The sequence below is a fragment of the Apostichopus japonicus genome, chromosome 3 (genome assembly GCF_037975245.1).
Source record: "Apostichopus japonicus isolate 1M-3 chromosome 3, ASM3797524v1, whole genome shotgun sequence".
In the NCBI taxonomy this organism is placed as follows: Eukaryota; Metazoa; Echinodermata; class Holothuroidea; order Aspidochirotida; family Stichopodidae; genus Apostichopus; species Apostichopus japonicus.
In genome coordinates, this window is record NC_092563.1 from 18,760,786 (window position 1) to 18,777,474 (window position 16,689).

General features: G+C 37.6%; 1 protein-coding gene, 1 long non-coding RNA gene and 1 pseudogene across 3 annotated transcripts in view; all 3 read right to left on the reverse strand.

The window, feature by feature from the left end:
- LOC139965340 (uncharacterized) overlaps window positions 1–16,689 on the reverse strand; it is a 146,409-nt gene that overhangs the window by 78,944 nt on the left and 50,776 nt on the right. The window lies entirely within an intron of this gene.
- On the reverse strand, window positions 4,243–13,560 carry LOC139965319 (uncharacterized). 2 transcript variants are annotated; one of them, XM_071967558.1, is made up of 5 exons: window positions 13,350–13,560; window positions 11,179–11,348; window positions 9,898–10,227; window positions 7,522–7,878; window positions 4,243–5,309 (listed from the first exon to the last, which is right to left on the reverse strand). In XM_071967558.1, the coding sequence occupies exons 2-5, from the start codon at window positions 11,312–11,314 to the stop codon at window positions 4,378–4,380; spliced, it is 1,755 nt and encodes a 584-aa protein (XP_071823659.1). In that variant the 5' UTR covers window positions 11,315–11,348; window positions 13,350–13,560; the 3' UTR covers window positions 4,243–4,377. The 2 variants fall into 2 exon arrangements, with proteins under 2 accessions (XP_071823659.1, XP_071823658.1); XM_071967557.1 differs by having other exon boundaries at window positions 13,294–13,559.
- On the reverse strand, window positions 9,035–9,133 carry LOC139965881 (U2 spliceosomal RNA; annotated as a pseudogene).

The window sequence follows — 16,689 nt, forward strand, 5'->3', positions numbered from 1 at the left end:
AGACATGGTAGCTTTCTCCTTCGGATTTATTCTGTTCAACAAGTCAGAATGTATTGTACTCGTTGAACGGTAACAATCAAGATTAACAGTCACGAGAGCAGACCTTGAATGCAGATACGCCATACACGCCATCTGCACTTAGTCATTGGCATCAGCAGTGTCGCTCTGCGGGGATCGCTATACGAAATACCCGATGGACTGCAACCATGTGGAACTTTTTTTTTTATATAATGATGTAGCAACAATACTTCCAATAATTACACTCATTTTTGATACAAAAAGTATGGTAGGAATATTATAGCTTCATACAATGACGGACTGTGCGGATGGATCTTGCTGATATTATCAAATGACCTGTGAACGAATCGGAGGCTGCATGACTGTAACTATAAAAAATGGTCACGTTTTCAGTTACTAAATATATCCTTCGGTTGTTGGCAACATTTCAGTGGCGTAGGAAGGTACTTTTGAGTGGGGGGCTGAAGACTGATGGCCGGCCTGGGGGAGGGGTTTAAGGGGAGGGGGCGTCCCCCTCCCGTTTGGATTTTTTTTGCATTTCCAGGTGGCCTCAGATGCAATTTGGTGCAATATATATACACACTTCAACAACAACTCCATTTTGTAAATAATTTTGCATTTTCACCTGGCCTTAGATGCAATTTGGTGCTCCAAATGAGATTTTTTTCTCATTTGGAAATGAAAAAGGGGTTTTCTGACTTGCGAAGCGGGGGGGGGGGGGGGCTGGCGCCCCCAGCCCCCCAGTGAAAAATATGGGGGCAGAAGTATCGTTCCGCCCCCCGCTCCGCAAGTCAGTCAATATATATATATATATATATATATATATATATATATATATATATATATATATATATATATATATATATATATATATATATATATATATATATATATATATATATATTATGACTAACCTATACGTAATAATTAGAATCACACATTATAGTTATTCATAATGACGCATATAGATACCAATCAAGTCATAATAACATACTTTGAACACACACAAAACAAGACACACATGAAGAAACAAAAACAATCAAAAGAAAGAAAAATGGCAAATATCAACGAACAAAACCAAACACACACATACATACATTAATAAATAAAAATGGAGATGAAAGAGGCATCGGAAGAAAAAACTAAATAATTAATCATATAATATTCAATATTATATTTTCCATATCACACATAAGAAGTACATCGTTAAAAATGACGTCAAAACTTGACCTTCGTTGTTCTGCACTAATCTTAACGGAATAAATGATAAATATACAAATAATTCACCCTGTTTTAAATTGTATCGACTTACAGACAGAAAGAAAAATATTCCTGTTGTTGTTTCTTAAGTCTTTACCGATGAATTGTGTAGTGGTTTATTTTCATAATTGTACACAGACATTTTAAAAACTGAAAGACCAAAAAATTTACATATATGTTCCGAACATAAGTAGGCCTATTATAAAACACCAATATTACTTATTTGCATAACTATTGCATACACAAAACAGACACATATATTTAAAAATGTTGAAAAAGATGTTCAAAACAAATTAATTTCATTCAAATTTATGCAGTCATTCTGTGGTCATAAAGTAATATTACAGCACATGGTTTCTGATATAAGCCTGTGCTAGAAGAAAAAAGGGGAATGAGGGGCAAGGTGGAGATATATTTCAACTAAACATAAAGAGACAAACAAAAACCATCTATAAATGGAATTTAAATTAATAGTTCGTAAAAGAGTGTAAAGCGTTTTTCTTCGGTAAATGTACTGTATACTAGGGAATAAATATTGTTAGAAACATATCTGACCAATGGTGGAACCTTTGTTAATCAAGAAAAATATTGCACATGTGTAGAATATGATCACAAAATGAATGACCAAAATACTATCGTACTATCGAGAGTGAATACTCAGTCATGGGTGGGTGACATATGACACAAGCAGGTGTATGGGAATGGTGTAACAACAGGTGACAATTACAACACTAGTGAACTTTAGTCTGACTCCTTCCCACCTCCCCCATCCTCCCTCCCTTCCCCCACCCGACTCACACCTGTGTCAGGGCTGCTGAATGCACAATGATATACAACATAATATATGTTGTCCCTTCAACAAATTAACATGTACCATCTCATATTTAAAACAAACCACAGCCCACATAGAAATCTTTAATTACTATTTATTTTCGACTTCTGTCCACACAGCAAATGACTCCTTCCTGCCTCCCCCCTCCTGCCCCCACCCAACTCACACTTGTGTCAGGGCTGCTGACTGCACAATGATATATAACATTATATATGTTGTCCCTTCAACAAATCAAAATGTGGCATCTCATATTTAAAACAAACCACAGCCCACATAAAAATCTTTAATCATTATTTATATTCGACTTCTGTCCACACAGGGACATGACACTAATTTAAATTTTACCAAAAAAAATACAAAATACAAAATGGTTTATTCCCACATTTCAACATGGCTAAATTCATAATGGATAATTTTTGTTTAATCTTTCTTTCTTTAAAATTGTTATTTTAATAAACAACGATAAATATAATATAATTTTGCCTCAAAGGTTTGAACTGCATTCTCCGTAAAGCATACTTCTATAATTTTTCCCCAATTATGCTAGTTACCCATCTCCTGGAGTCAACGCTCGGACTGCAGCTTTAGTAAAAACAATTACATGACATTTCCAAGATTTTTTCATGACGCAAAATAAACACAATATATTCTGACTCGGGCAATGTAACGACCACTCTATTCTTATTGCACTATGGCACACTCTGAGGTAAGCTTAGGCTGAAACTAGTTTTGTTGCTACAACACAACGCATGACATTCAATTTAAACCCTGTAAAACATCGTTATTGCACGCTCATCGTGGTTTCATATAAAACTTTGAAAAGTAATGAGTTTAAGAGGGTAATTTTTTTTTTTTTAAAAGATGTGATATTAAATAATTTTGGTGCTATGATGTTGATATCCAAACAATTTTCAAAGATACAATGAAGAAAAAATACTAATGGCGTTGGTTACTTCTAGGAGAAAACATAGTATAAAACTTACAAAGTTGTTAATTATACATTCAAAGTTTTCAAAATATTATCTTGTTAATTCTTGAGGCAGTATTATACCGGTAAGCAGAAGGTGTCTAGATCGATGGCGAACACCAGGGACAAATATGTTGTGGAGCCTTTCCTTTTTTTTCACTATTAACATATCACATATTTTCCCAGCTTCCACCATATTTTCTCAAAACTGACCAATTCCTGCCCCCCACCTCTATCTCCCTGCATTTTCCTCTTCTCTAAAAGGGCCTGCTGATACATTATGTAATTGTTCACAGAACATGGCATAATTCATGACTCTTTATCCATAGATCAGAGATAATTTCTTTCGTTACCGAACTAACAACAAAGGCCTGACCTGAGTGGTTGTGTTTACATGATGTGATGGGGGGAATTATACGTGAGCCTAACACTTATGTTGTTGTACTCATATTACAAGTCAGTTAGGTACTGGGCTTTGGTAACATTGGTAAAACAAGTTGTCATGTGCACACCACTGTGTTTTTAAAAGTAAGCACAAGTGTATAAATACAGTAGGTAAACACTTTAAAAGGAACAAGAGTGTTCTTCAGGAATAAGTGTAAAATTATAATGTAATTGAAGTGATGCTTATGAAAGAGCCATAAACTCAAAGGCTGTTTCTTTCCCTGCTTGATCAATGGTGTAAATAATATTTAAGTAATATTGTTTCCCTGTGACCATTTTTGCATTTCTACACCTCATTCACTTAATTCACTATTGATGGGGCAGTTGTTGGAGGTGAAACCTGGACGACAGAGGGCCCAGGTCCAGTTGATAGTGGTGAAGCACCCTGATAACTGGAATGGTCTGAAGGTCCTTACTGCTAACTGGTCTGGTCTGGAGGTCCTTGCTGATAACTGGACTGGTCAGGAGGTCCTTGCTGATAACTGGACTGGTCTGGAGTTCCTCGCTAGTAACTGGACTGGTCTGGAGGTCCTTGTTGATAACTGGACTGGTCTGGAGGTCCTTGCTGATAATTGCACTGGTCTGGAGGTCCTTGCTGATAACTGGACTGGTCTGGAGGTCCTTGCAGATAACTGGATCGGTATGGAGGTCCTTAAGTGGACTGGTCTGGAGGTCCTTGCTGATAACTGGACTGGTCTGGAGGTCCTTGCTGATAACTGGACTGGTCTGGAGGTCCTTGCTGATAACTGGACTGGTCAGGAGGTCCTTGCTGATAATTGCACTGGTCTGGAGTTCCTTGCTGGTAACTGGACTGGTCTGGAGGTCCTTGCAGATAACTGGATCGGTATGGAGGTCCTTAAGTGGACTGGTCTGGAGGTCCTTGCTGATAACTGGACTGGTCTGGAGGTCCTTGCTGATAACTGGACTGTTCTGGAGGTCCTTGCTGATAACTGGACTGGTCTGGAGGTCCTTGCTGATAACTGGACTGGTCTGGAGGTCCTTGCTGATAATTGGACTGGTCTGGAGGTCCTTGCTGATAACAGGACTGGTCTGGAGGTCCTTGTTTCTCATTGAATGGGTATGGTTGAAGTTGAATATCTTGAGATGCTGCACCAGCTGAATAACTATGAGGTGTTCCTCGTGGATAAGGAGGTGGTGAAGCAGAGGTACCCAAGAAGGGAGGTGGATTGGATTGAGTTGGATAACCAGGCCCTGCCATCAATGGATTACTGGGTGCCCCCACTGGGGGATACTCTGGTGGTGGATATCCTGGAGGCGGTACTGATGATGGAGATGGGTACCCAGTGGGATGGTAACCAGACCCTGGTGCTGGTGGGTATCCAGACCCTTGTGCTGGTTGGTATCCTGGTCCTCCTGATGGAGGGTATCCTGGTCCTCCTGATGGAGGGTATCCTGGTCCTCCTGATGGAGGGTATCCTGATCCTCCTGATGGAGGGTATCCTGGTCCTCCTGATGGAGGGTATCCAGGTGGTTGAGTTGGAACTGGTTGGTATCCAGGACCACCAGGTTGTGGATAACCTTGGTTACTTCCCGGTGGTGGGTAGACCATGGGTGTCCCTTGTCCTGGTAGTGCCACAACATCCTTGTATGCAGGAGGAGGGCCAGGGACTGGTGCTAATGCCATTGTGTTAGTTGTGGTAGTGTTATCTGGCCGGTTTGTTGCTCGCCTATCACTTCTCTTGCAACAGACACAATAGCAGATACTTCCAAAGAAAGAAGACACGAAGATGAAGAACACTATTCCAGAGACAGGTGATCCGTAGTCATCTGACGAGCAAAAGAAATAATAATAATAATTATAATAATACACAGTTCTTATAAGGTGCAAATGTACACTAAAGTCTCTATGCCCTGAAAGGCCGGCAAACTACAAAAGTGAGAAAAGGTGAGTCTTTAAAAGCGTTTTGAACCTGGTTACAGACTGAGCTTCTTTAATTCCGATCGGAAGGCCATTCCAGAGGATAGCAGAAGAGAACTGAAATGAGCAAGAGCCGTATGACTTTGTGGACACAGAAGGGGCTACCAGTAAAGATTTCGAACTGGATCGGAGGCAACGATGTGGCGTATACTCCCGGATGAGGTTTTGTAAGTATGTTGGAGCAAGTCCATGGAGACATTTAAAAGTTAGCAGCAAGATTTTGAAATTAATTCCGAAATGAGAGAAAACATTGCGCGGTAGACCGATCTCACTGGCCAATTCAAAAACATTCTGGGAATTATCACGGCATCAGCTGAATCAAAGACAATACTTCAACTGTTCTATAGTTTCATTTGTCACATCATTTTGGTAAATTTGAATAAGGGAACTTGTTTTTTTTTTTAGCTTCACCATCATTGTAGTACAGTATGCTAATTAAGTTCCTGTCATCCAATTTGATTTAAGAATCTTATTAATATGTCCTGTATTTATTTTACCAAACAGTTCTTGTTTCAGGTACCTTGTACAGCAAACCATTCAAAAATATTATCCTACTGTTGCGCAACTTTTTTTTTTTAAATTTATAATTTTATTTAAAAATATTTTTACTAAAAATTCTGAACAATGCTTGTCATTACAAATCACAAAACAATTTATCCAAGAATGTTACACATGAACAAAGCCAGCACCTGGTTATTAAGGAATTGTTTCGAATTCTAAATCTGACAATTAGTTTACAGTACAGTAGTACCTGGCTATTACTTAGAGTGTTCAAAGGGTGGTATCTCTCTCATATGCAGATGAATTAAGCCTTCCCACCCTTTTTTTGTTGCTTTGTTTTTGGACCTTCATGTCTAATTAGGCCCAAAAAATTCTGACTAAAAGGTAGGCACCTCAAGTCTTTATTGAGACCTTTGGAATCTGTATTTTGTTCACAGGATTGTTAACACTTGAAAACACTTGAAGCTCATTTTGGAAAATATTGGAATATCTGTTTGTTGGGCATTCATAAGTTTTGAAACAGTCTTTAGTGTCCAAACATTTTCGTGATGACATAAAGTTTAGTTTGAAAACCCAATCGAGTTAACCCTGCACCAAACTCAAGACTGGCTCAAACTTTGTATTAATATTGCAGGAAACAGATCACAGAGGGTAGTCCATGATGAAATCCAGGCAGTTGTTCTTCAAAACAAAATTTACTTAAAGGCCCTTTTAATGTTCTTTTGTTGATTTGTGGCAGAAACCTGGCATGCTTGCTTAGTTGTCAATATTATCTTTTACCTTTAAAACTTCATCTAACTGCAACTCTAGTTATATTATATATACCTCTGTGGTTAAACAGAACTTCAACTTGGAATATTACAAAAGGAAAGAATAAACATTTTTTTCCAGCTCAATTTGTCATGATGATATCATTCACTCTGTTGCATATTGCCTGAACTTTTGTAATTTACAAAATATCACCAAATTAATATCTTACAAAAATGCTACAGTATGAGGAACTGTATTTCTCTTCTGAAAAGCTCAGCAAGTTTTAAGTCTAAATGCAATCAGCTTTACCTCCCAGAATTTCGTTTCAGCTAAAGGCTTATTTGCTTCAATTCAGCCCATTTTTTTTTTTGTCAGGACCTTTTCTTCACTCATTTTCAGACCTGTTTATAGCAGATATCTTAACACCTCTCCTGACCAGAATCAAGGAAACAACATTTGCCAAGGCAGTAGTTCTGCATCATACATTGAAGTATATTTGTGGTATTCCATTGGTGTACTCTCTGTCCCTTCCTTATAAAAACAAAACCACATTTAATCCAGGGGTCACACACTTTTTGACTCAAAGCGCCTTTGCGCTTCACATTTCATTTGGGTTCCTTGTTCAGTCCTAGTTTCTGCCGAGATTTACAATTTACGCAGCGTTCAAATCGAAAATCTTCTCCTTCAACACGTTAAGAGATTTCGCGCCTCAGAGGTTACTGTCGCGGATGAGTTTCGAGATCAATGCCCATCTCTGCCTAAAGCAGCCATTCTCTGTACACGCTGAAAGAGTCTCAAAGTTTTACTTACCGTCATCTGGAGAATACGGTACCGAGTCGTAGACGTTTCCGTCGTCCAACAGATCTGCACCGTTGAAGCAGTTTACTTTTGTGATGCGTTGGATGGGAAAACACTGATTCCCACCTAGAGGCTGGGTTCTGCAGTCCCTGATGCTAGATTCAAAACCGTGACAATAATTTACGGAGAGTACGGGACCTTGGACTGTTTCCTCTCCCGGGATTACCTCTCCTTCGGTGAATCCAAGTTCCCTGCATATAACCAGAGCCACCTCGGCACCGTTGTCGTCATAGTGACACATCGCACCCCAACGGCTCTCGGAGACGGTGTAAACTGTACCATCCCACTGTGATATAGCCAGGCTAAACTCTGTACAAGGAAATAGTATCGTCTCATTTGAGATATTGATAGGCTGAACTCTGTACAAGGTAATGAATTGTTTTTTCTTGCTAGGTATGATGCTACTCTGTCCCAAGTTGAGTAAAAATTTCAATAATTCTGAAGTCTTGTTTTGGAACAAGATTGCAAAAAAAATTGTCTTCAAACTATTTAATAGGCAAACATGTTGTCAGGGGCTTTTCACCATACTCATATGTTTAATTAATAGTAAAAATTGTTATAAGAAAAACACATTTAATTCAACTGAAATAGTCTTATTATTACCAAAGACAATATTTTCAAACATCTAAGACAGCTGGCAAAGAATAAAAAATTATTATAAAAAAATATTAAAAAAGGCTTCAAAAATTATTTAATGTTGATCAAGCCACATCTTAAATTCAAAGATTTGGAAAGAAAACAATTGAAAGTTCCGTGCAGACCAATCTTGAGTAAAAAACTACTTTGCTAAGTCAGTAAAACAAGTGAGGAAAATTGTCATATTTCAAATGCATACAATTTTAGTATAATATTGTGAAGACGAAACCATGTATAATTTGGTATATTCATATAGGTGACCTGCATAAGACATTTTATCATCATGACTAGTGACAGTGATAATTGACATCATTAGTCATTTTACATGTTCATTACACAGGCCTAGAATTTGCAAACTAAAAAACGCAAACTCGTGCTCAAAAAGTTGAGTTGATTGGCTAAACTCAAGTTCTCAATGGCATTTGTCCTGAAAAGAAGCCTAAAAGATGACCCAATAATATTTGCTGATAATAAGCAGTAATACAAGGACTATCTTAGGTATCGAAATTATCATGATTCTTTGACCGATGATTGTTAACCAACTTTGATCATTTTATTTTCTTAATGATTGTCTACTGGCATAAAAATGCCTTCTTTTCTACTGGCTAATGATGAAATCCACTGGCATTTAATAAGTTAATAGTCATGCAGCCCTCATTTTTGCGGCCTGCTATATATATTATTAATTATCTGATCGATATATTATTGTTCACTGTTTCGTCTGTTTGCTAATATACTTTTTAAGAAAAAGTCACCCAGGAAAGAACCTGGGCACGAAAACCAAACTACCGAACGGCTGATCCATTCTCAACCCCAGTCCCTTGCATCGGAACTGTAACTGTGTGATTATCGTCTGGTGTGCATCACCATTCCCCTCGAAAGGGAACAGATACTACACATGATCTTAGCCTAAAGGCCGAGAAGCGTTTGCTGTTTGCTAATATAGTATTTTGCGGTGATGTGTGAGTATGTGCTATGTTAATATCGTTCACATGTCACGTACTATACACTTCTATTACGTACATCATATTAATTGTGATGATATTGTATATTAAGTCTCTTTATCATGCTACATACAATATTAGTATTTTGTATACACACATGCCATCATCATCCCCACTGCCTATGGCAAGGAATCCAAACCACAGTGGTCTATTCTAGAACGATGTATACAGTACATACAATATTAGTATTTTGTATACACATATGCCATCATCGTCCCCACTGCCTATGGCAAGGAATCCAAACCACAGTGGTCTATTCTAGAACGATGTATACAGTACATACAATATTAGTATTTTGTATACACATATGCCATCATCATCCCCACTGCCTATGGCAAGGAATCCCAACCACAGTGGTCTATTCTAGAACGATGTATACAGTACATACAATATTAGTATTTTGTATACACATATGCCATCATTGTCCCCACTGCCTATGGCAAGGAATCCAAACCACAGTGGTCTATTCTAGAACGATGTATACAGTACAAACAATATTAGTATTTTGTATACACATATGCCATCCCCACTGCCTATGGCAAGGAATCCCAACCACAGTGGTCTATTCTAGAACGATGTATACAGTACATACAATATTAGTATTTTGTATACACATATGCCATCCCCACTGCCTATGGCAAGGAATCCAAACCACAGTGGTCTATTCTAGAATGATGTATACAGTTACCTGATCGGTGGCTAGGAAGGCATTCCACTTCCAATGCATAACTCTTACATTTTCCACTCTTCCGGACATACCAACAATATGAGAGTGACCATTCAAAGCCACTGCAGTTCAAATGCCGTGAGCTGTACCAGTTCGTTTCGTTTGAGTAATCGAGCTTGTTCGTCGCGGCAACTACGGGGCCCTGACCCAGTTGTCTACAAACCACGGAAGCTAATTTCCAGTCGACCTCAAACTCTGGGAAGGCACAGATGCTCTTCCAAGGTCTGCCGTTCAAAGAAATGAGGACGGCACCACTTTGTGGGGCATAAGGTCCACGGAGGCTGACGTTGACTGTAACAATGACAAAAAACAGAGAGAAGAGAGTAGAAACCGTGTCAATTTTTGCCAACATGGTTTGCATTGGTTTTTCATAACAGTTTGAGAATGGATTATCAGTACCTTAAAGGTCATCGGTATAGCCTCCAATATGCTAGAAAGTAAGACACTGGTCACCCATGCTCAAATTTCTTAATACTATATTTTATTAATAATAATTAATAATTTAATAATTATTTATAAAAAATCTTACTACCACTCTTGAAGCAGGTACTCCACAATGAGACACGTAATCATCTATTTTAACAACCCTCGATGTCTGGAAATACTTTGGAGAAACAAAACATGCTGGAAAAGTGGAAAGTATACTTAAATTACAAAACATCCAGCAAATGTTAGCATGCTAAACTTTGAGCCCAATCATTTTTGGCCCCAAGATATATGATATTTCCACCATGGAGTTGACTGTGTGGGCACAGCTGCTTTTGCTGAACATTACTTTAAAATGATTTTCTTTTTTTGTGAAGACAAACTGACCTCCTCATAGTATCTTGTATTGCAAACTTAGACCTGATTGATTTTAAATTTGTTAATATTTTGTATTTATTCATCTGGAAACAACAGAAGTAATGTTGTCATTCAGTTAAAAAAATATCTCTGTTTATCTTGGCTTCAAATCACCACACAAATATGATTTCAAGATAAATCATGATATTAATATTTAAAAATGCTGTATAACACCACATATATTTGCTTTCTTTGTAAAGCGCCTTCAGCAGTGACTTTTGTCTCCTGATTTGGAGCTATTTAAGTCTCATTTATTATTTTTTATTATTATTATATATATATATATATATATACGTTAAGACTGGTCAAGTGATCCCATAGTACAGTATGTGCACTATGCAATTTAAGTTAAACTTCACTTGAAAAACAGAACGAAGAAGGAAAAGAAAGATTTCTCACAATTTGTTTCTCCACAAACAATCGTCAGGACAAATTGCAGCAAAAGGTTGATCCAGAATACACTTGCCAAATTACTGAAAATCTTCCTGAAGAATCTTGGCATGATGGAACTTTCAGTTAGCCCTTGGTGAGACATCCTTGAGAGGAGTGATACACACGATAGCCTTTAACTGTTAAAAAAAAACAGCAAAAGCTGTTAAGAGCAGGTGAAATCAGATTTAAAATTTGTTTCACTATTGAGTGTCAACTTCTGTCCACTATTGTTGCAGTAACAGTTGAAATCTGTAATATGTTAAACTACAAATTGGAATTTGTTTAAATTGGAGAGGTCAAAAGGACAGTACATGCAGAGTTTCCCAGAAAAATAAGCCATGTAGTGGTATTGAAAAAAAAAATCATAATTCAAGTTTTTACTGCTTGTAAAGACACAACTTTCACAGAAGGCAAATAAAACAGCTATTGACTAACTTACTAATTAATTGAAAGTGGTTGTTGATATATTATATTTACATGTGGACCTATATTGAAATCCTGTGGGCAGGTACATAGTACTGTATGAACTGTTCAGCTAGAAAACTCTAGAATTCATATCAATTGAAGGCAGCAAAATGGAAAATCAGTGTAAAATCGGTTAAAAAATGTGCCAATCTTAGGCCAGCACTGTAGAAGTCGTCAATGGTTAGGTCAAAAAAGCCCATCACAAATAAATGATCTTGATAATTATAATAATAATAATAAAAAAAAAAATTGCAAAAGGATAACAGAAATATATGTGAAATGTCAAACAATAAAACCTCTCTTTACTGTACGTACATTGAAATATTTTCAAGATGTCAGGTAACCCTGTATTAAAATTATAATCGGTTCCCATAAGTTTATTATCCTTTGTGCCACTCAAGTAGTAACCACAAGCCCATGTTAGTTATTTCATTCCATCAATATATATTGTCACAGCTGCTGGTTGCGCATAGTTGTGTACAGTAAATTTAAGGTGCACTGTGTTGTACAGGTCACTACGTAAGTGTTTCGCACAATGAATATGCATGTATCTTACAGTATAACACTACTGTACTTCGAACATCTAATGCTGGTTGAAGCTGAATTATTTAGCCAGCTTATAAGTTGCTGATGATATAATTTACTGTACTCTACGAAATGGAGGAAACATTTCTCAAATGATTGGTGAAAATTTGTAATGTGGATATACTGTATTGTAGGCCTATTGAATGAAATAGGTTAGTGGTTATATCAATGTGCTCTACATTGTAGCCTTGATATCGCACATGTATGCTTTTACTACTTCCAATCATTATGTCTGCTAGTAATTGAAATTTAGCTAGGTGATTGGCAGTTTTTTCTCATTTTGTTTTATAGAGTTATGTATGTTTCTTGCAGCTTTCATATCACTAAAATGAGCCCTTCTGCCCCCTTCACCGCTGACCAGGGGCTTTTCCTTTGGACCCAACTTGGGATAACTCCCCAGGTCACCCTGAAGACTTCGCCAAGATGGCTGGTGTGAACACTGAGTACCTAGCTGTTGTTGTTTTTAGTTTTGTTGTGTGTTTTCGCTTCACAAAATCACTGTTTTCAGAAAATAATATGGAAAACTACCTAGCCTTTATATCAGACACATTCACACACAAATAATAATATATATGTTTGCCAATCTAAGTTAGCCAATGCAAAAAAAGTTTCTAGTAACTGTAAAGATAACTTGGATCTAGCTATTGCAAGATGCAAACTTTTGTCATCCATTGAGTTGACTTCACTGCACATTGAAATACTTGCTAGCACACGTATATCATGGTACTTTGCATAGGCCTAAGTCCACAACAGTGAAATCATGAAATTTCCAAAAGTGCACCACAGTGGGTACCATGGCACCGTTTGGTTTCCAGACTGCATCACCTTTAACCGTTTTAGCCTAATTCATTGTGTTCACATAGCCTTAACGTTAGGCCTAACGGTTACCATAGGCGCACGGTTACTGTACTATTACTAATACTATGTTAATTTTAAAGCTAGGCCTATGTAGCTATAGTTAGTTAATATAGTGCTACTGTAACACTGTGTAAGCCTGCGCGAATACAGGAAGGGGAAAAAATCATTGTTTACCACTATGTTACTACAGTGAACCGTGCAAATGTATATGTCTAAGACCTAACACAGACGTGTTTCAGGGCCGAACTTGCGGTGAGACTTTTGCATCTTATCACTTATGTCAAGTCTGGAGACTAATTTAATTCACGATTTCCGTACGGTGGTACAATCCATCACAGTTGTTGACATTACGGGCTGACACATAAATATTGCGTAATGTATTTTTCTGTTATAAAAACATGAAATCCATTGAGGACGTATGTATTTCACGGACAGGTTAACGATAACAATAATTGGTGAAATACGGATGCATAGAAGAGCCATCACATTGACGCCTTGCACAGTCACAGTAAAACTAGTCCGATTGCAGTAGTCCGTCAAAATTTTGTTTAATTTCATTTTTGACGGGAAACACTATATTTGCAAACCTAAGTTACAAAGCTGAAAGCAATGTTTTTCACCACTTGCAACTGAGTTGGGTAAATCGTTATATACCAGGGTTGTCCAACCTACGGCCCGCGGGCCACAGCACGGCCCGGCGCAAGGTTGCGTCCGGCCCGCCAGAGTTGCTCTACGGTGCGAAATTTTAGTGAGCAGATTTATTGATAACAATTTGAAGCTATATAATCAATCATTCGAACCTTCTGGGTCCAAAAAACTGCATACAGGTCAGTTTGTGTGACATTCTCTCAGCGGAGGGGGGGGGGGGGGGGCGGTTGGACTTTATTCATCTGTTTTATCAGGAAGGAAAATAAATCAGTGCGCTCCGCGCGCAGTGCTCACATTTTGTTGCCTTGGGCTTCAGGCAAAAAAATCGAAAATCGAGCGTAGGGTTCATGCGGCCCCCTCATTCATCATAATCATTCCATGTGGCCCTCCTCTGCAAAAGGTTGGACAACCCTGTTATATACTATCATAATGATACCGTTCCAGTTGATACAGATGTCGACATTGACCATTCGTGTGGGTATTCCACAGACTTCTCGTATAACTCGTATGAACTATATATAAAGAACATGGCTGTTCATCATTCCACCCATGGTAACATACACTTAGGTTACACAGAAGTGATGTATTTCTGTGTTAGCGTATCATTAATATCGACATACAAAAGATACGTAGTTGTAGCCTATGATATATGGGGAATTGTTTATAAGTGTATATACTGGAGCAATATCACACCCGCTGCCCAATGTAACAACCGTTCAGTGCACAGCCTGCAAAGTCAGTATCGGGAGCAGGGGTTTGAGGCTGAGGCCGAACGCAGAGTATAAGTGTGGTAACTGATTTGATGCGGAATTTTAAAATTAAAAAATGTTACAAATGTAATCCGACGTCCAGTTCCGTGATAACTCACCATATTGTCAACATCAATATAATCATGCAATAGTCATAGGCTATAATAAGTTTATTCTTCTGTGAGCTCCTTTTTATCTCATCTGCACGTGCATTATGTACGGGAAGTTTCATGTGCGGAGATTGTTCACAAGAGTCATGGAGCATTTACAAACATACAGCGATAGCGTCAATTAAAATTTAACATAACAATTTATTAGAGGGCACGGTTTGAGCTAACAAACTGTTTCGTGTCAGAATACCAATACACAGTACTTAAGATGGCCAAACATCTCCTAAATCATTTCTTAAGGCATTATATACATGTCATTTACAAAATATGCAACAATTTAAGGAGTTTGTTCTTATTGCTTCTAGGATTTTTTTGCAAAGATTTTCACTCATCACGAGGTGCGAGTGGAAGGTAAATGCGCTTTCAACTTTATATTTTCATTGCGTAAAAGATCGCTTTGACTTAAGCAGTGTATGGAGTGATAACGATATTTTTCGCGCACCAATCTGCAGCTTAAAAAAGATAAATAATTGGCGAAATGTACGAAGTCGCGCTAATCGACTGAGTAGCGATTCAAAGTAGCAGTGATGTACTGTACATTATATACATGGTGTGGGGAGGGATGGAGGCATTTTTTATATGGTATATCGAATAGATTGATGAGAACACATATTTTTATTTCACCTTACAGTTCAAAACAGTGTATTCCAGGGATATTCGTAACACAATAAAGCTATATAGCACAATAAAGCAATTAATTAAAACAAAAATGCATCGCCAGTGGTTTGTTAATTATTAATTAATCCTACATCCTACTATTTGTCCCATAAAAAATTAGCATAGTGGTTTGTTGAATGATGTTGAAATCACTATTATTTGACTGAATGGAACATTTAAAAAAAATCCAGTATTACCTACACGGCCATTGGGTTTGGCAAAAAAATAAAATAAATAAAATAATCATACTGACCTGATTGTAATTACAAATTGTTTAAATTACAAAATGAGTTATTTTGGTTCCCTCCCAACAACAGCAGGCAGATTTAGGCAAAAATACATGCAATAGCCTAACATGCATGAAAACTTAACATCTGTCACCATGATGTCTGTATTACACATATTAAGTTAACGTGTTTATCTTAGTTTCTGCAAGTTTTTAAGAAAAATGGCCGAGACACAACATTAATGTTGGTAATACGTGGCAACATCATTAAAGTGGCTGGGCTAGTTATAGTCTAACCCTCAGACCACAAGGACTATTATGGCATCAAATCACATGTTTCAAATAGATTTAAACAAAATTTAAAAGACAAAATGGTGTTGAATGTCATCCAAACGTGCTGTTGTTTATATGAAGTTAGAGGACAATCTTACCATTGTTTGAGCAATTTGATATTTATAAAACAATGGGTTAACATTAAACGTTTAGACCTACACTGACTGAGGAGCCAATGTCATCAATTTAGTCTTCCAGGAACATGTAAATTTCATTTTGTTTAACAATGTCTCTTCTGGGCCACCGTACTGATACATTCAAAGCCAACTCATCTTTTATACTATCTGCTCTGCCTTAATGAAGATATTCAACAATTCTGACTCATCATAGAATAATAGTACCAAGGATACGATTTACTGCCATTTAACTTTTTTTATATTTTTTATACCACAATTAACTTTTAAACACTGAACCTTTCAAACTTGTGCCTTTATGCACTCACATTTAAGGAACATCTAGCTCTCCAAATACATACTAAACTGTATTAAATTTGAAGGTACAAAATATTTTGGTAACTTCTGTAGAAAATGCTGGAGCATTACAATCAAGGACATGATGAAATGTATGAATATGATCAGACTGTGTGATACTGCATAAACCGTTAGTTGTGAAATTCAAGGGCGTAGGAACCGGGGGGGGGGCTGGGGGGCGCCAGCCCCCCAGTGAAAAATGTGGAGGGGCGGAAGTATCATTCCGCCCCCCCCCCGGTTCGCAAGTCAGAAAACCCCTTTTTCATTTCCAAATGAGAAAAAAAATTTCATTTGGAGCACCAAATTGCATCTAAGGC

What these genes read in the sequence shown, in the direction of transcription:
- LOC139965319 (XM_071967558.1), bottom strand. Translation starts at nt 11,314, where the DNA reads ATGTCTCACCAAGGGCTAACTGAAAGTTCCATCATGCCAAGATTCTTC. An exon ending in CCTTCCTAGCCACCGATCAG is followed by an intron (nt 7,879 to 9,897) that starts GTAACTGTATAC and finishes TTCCTTGTACAG; the next exon opens with AGTTTAGCCTGGCTATATCA. An exon ending in ACCGTATTCTCCAGATGACG is followed by an intron (nt 5,310 to 7,521) that starts GTAAGTAAAACT and finishes TTTGCTCGTCAG; the next exon opens with ATGACTACGGATCACCTGTC.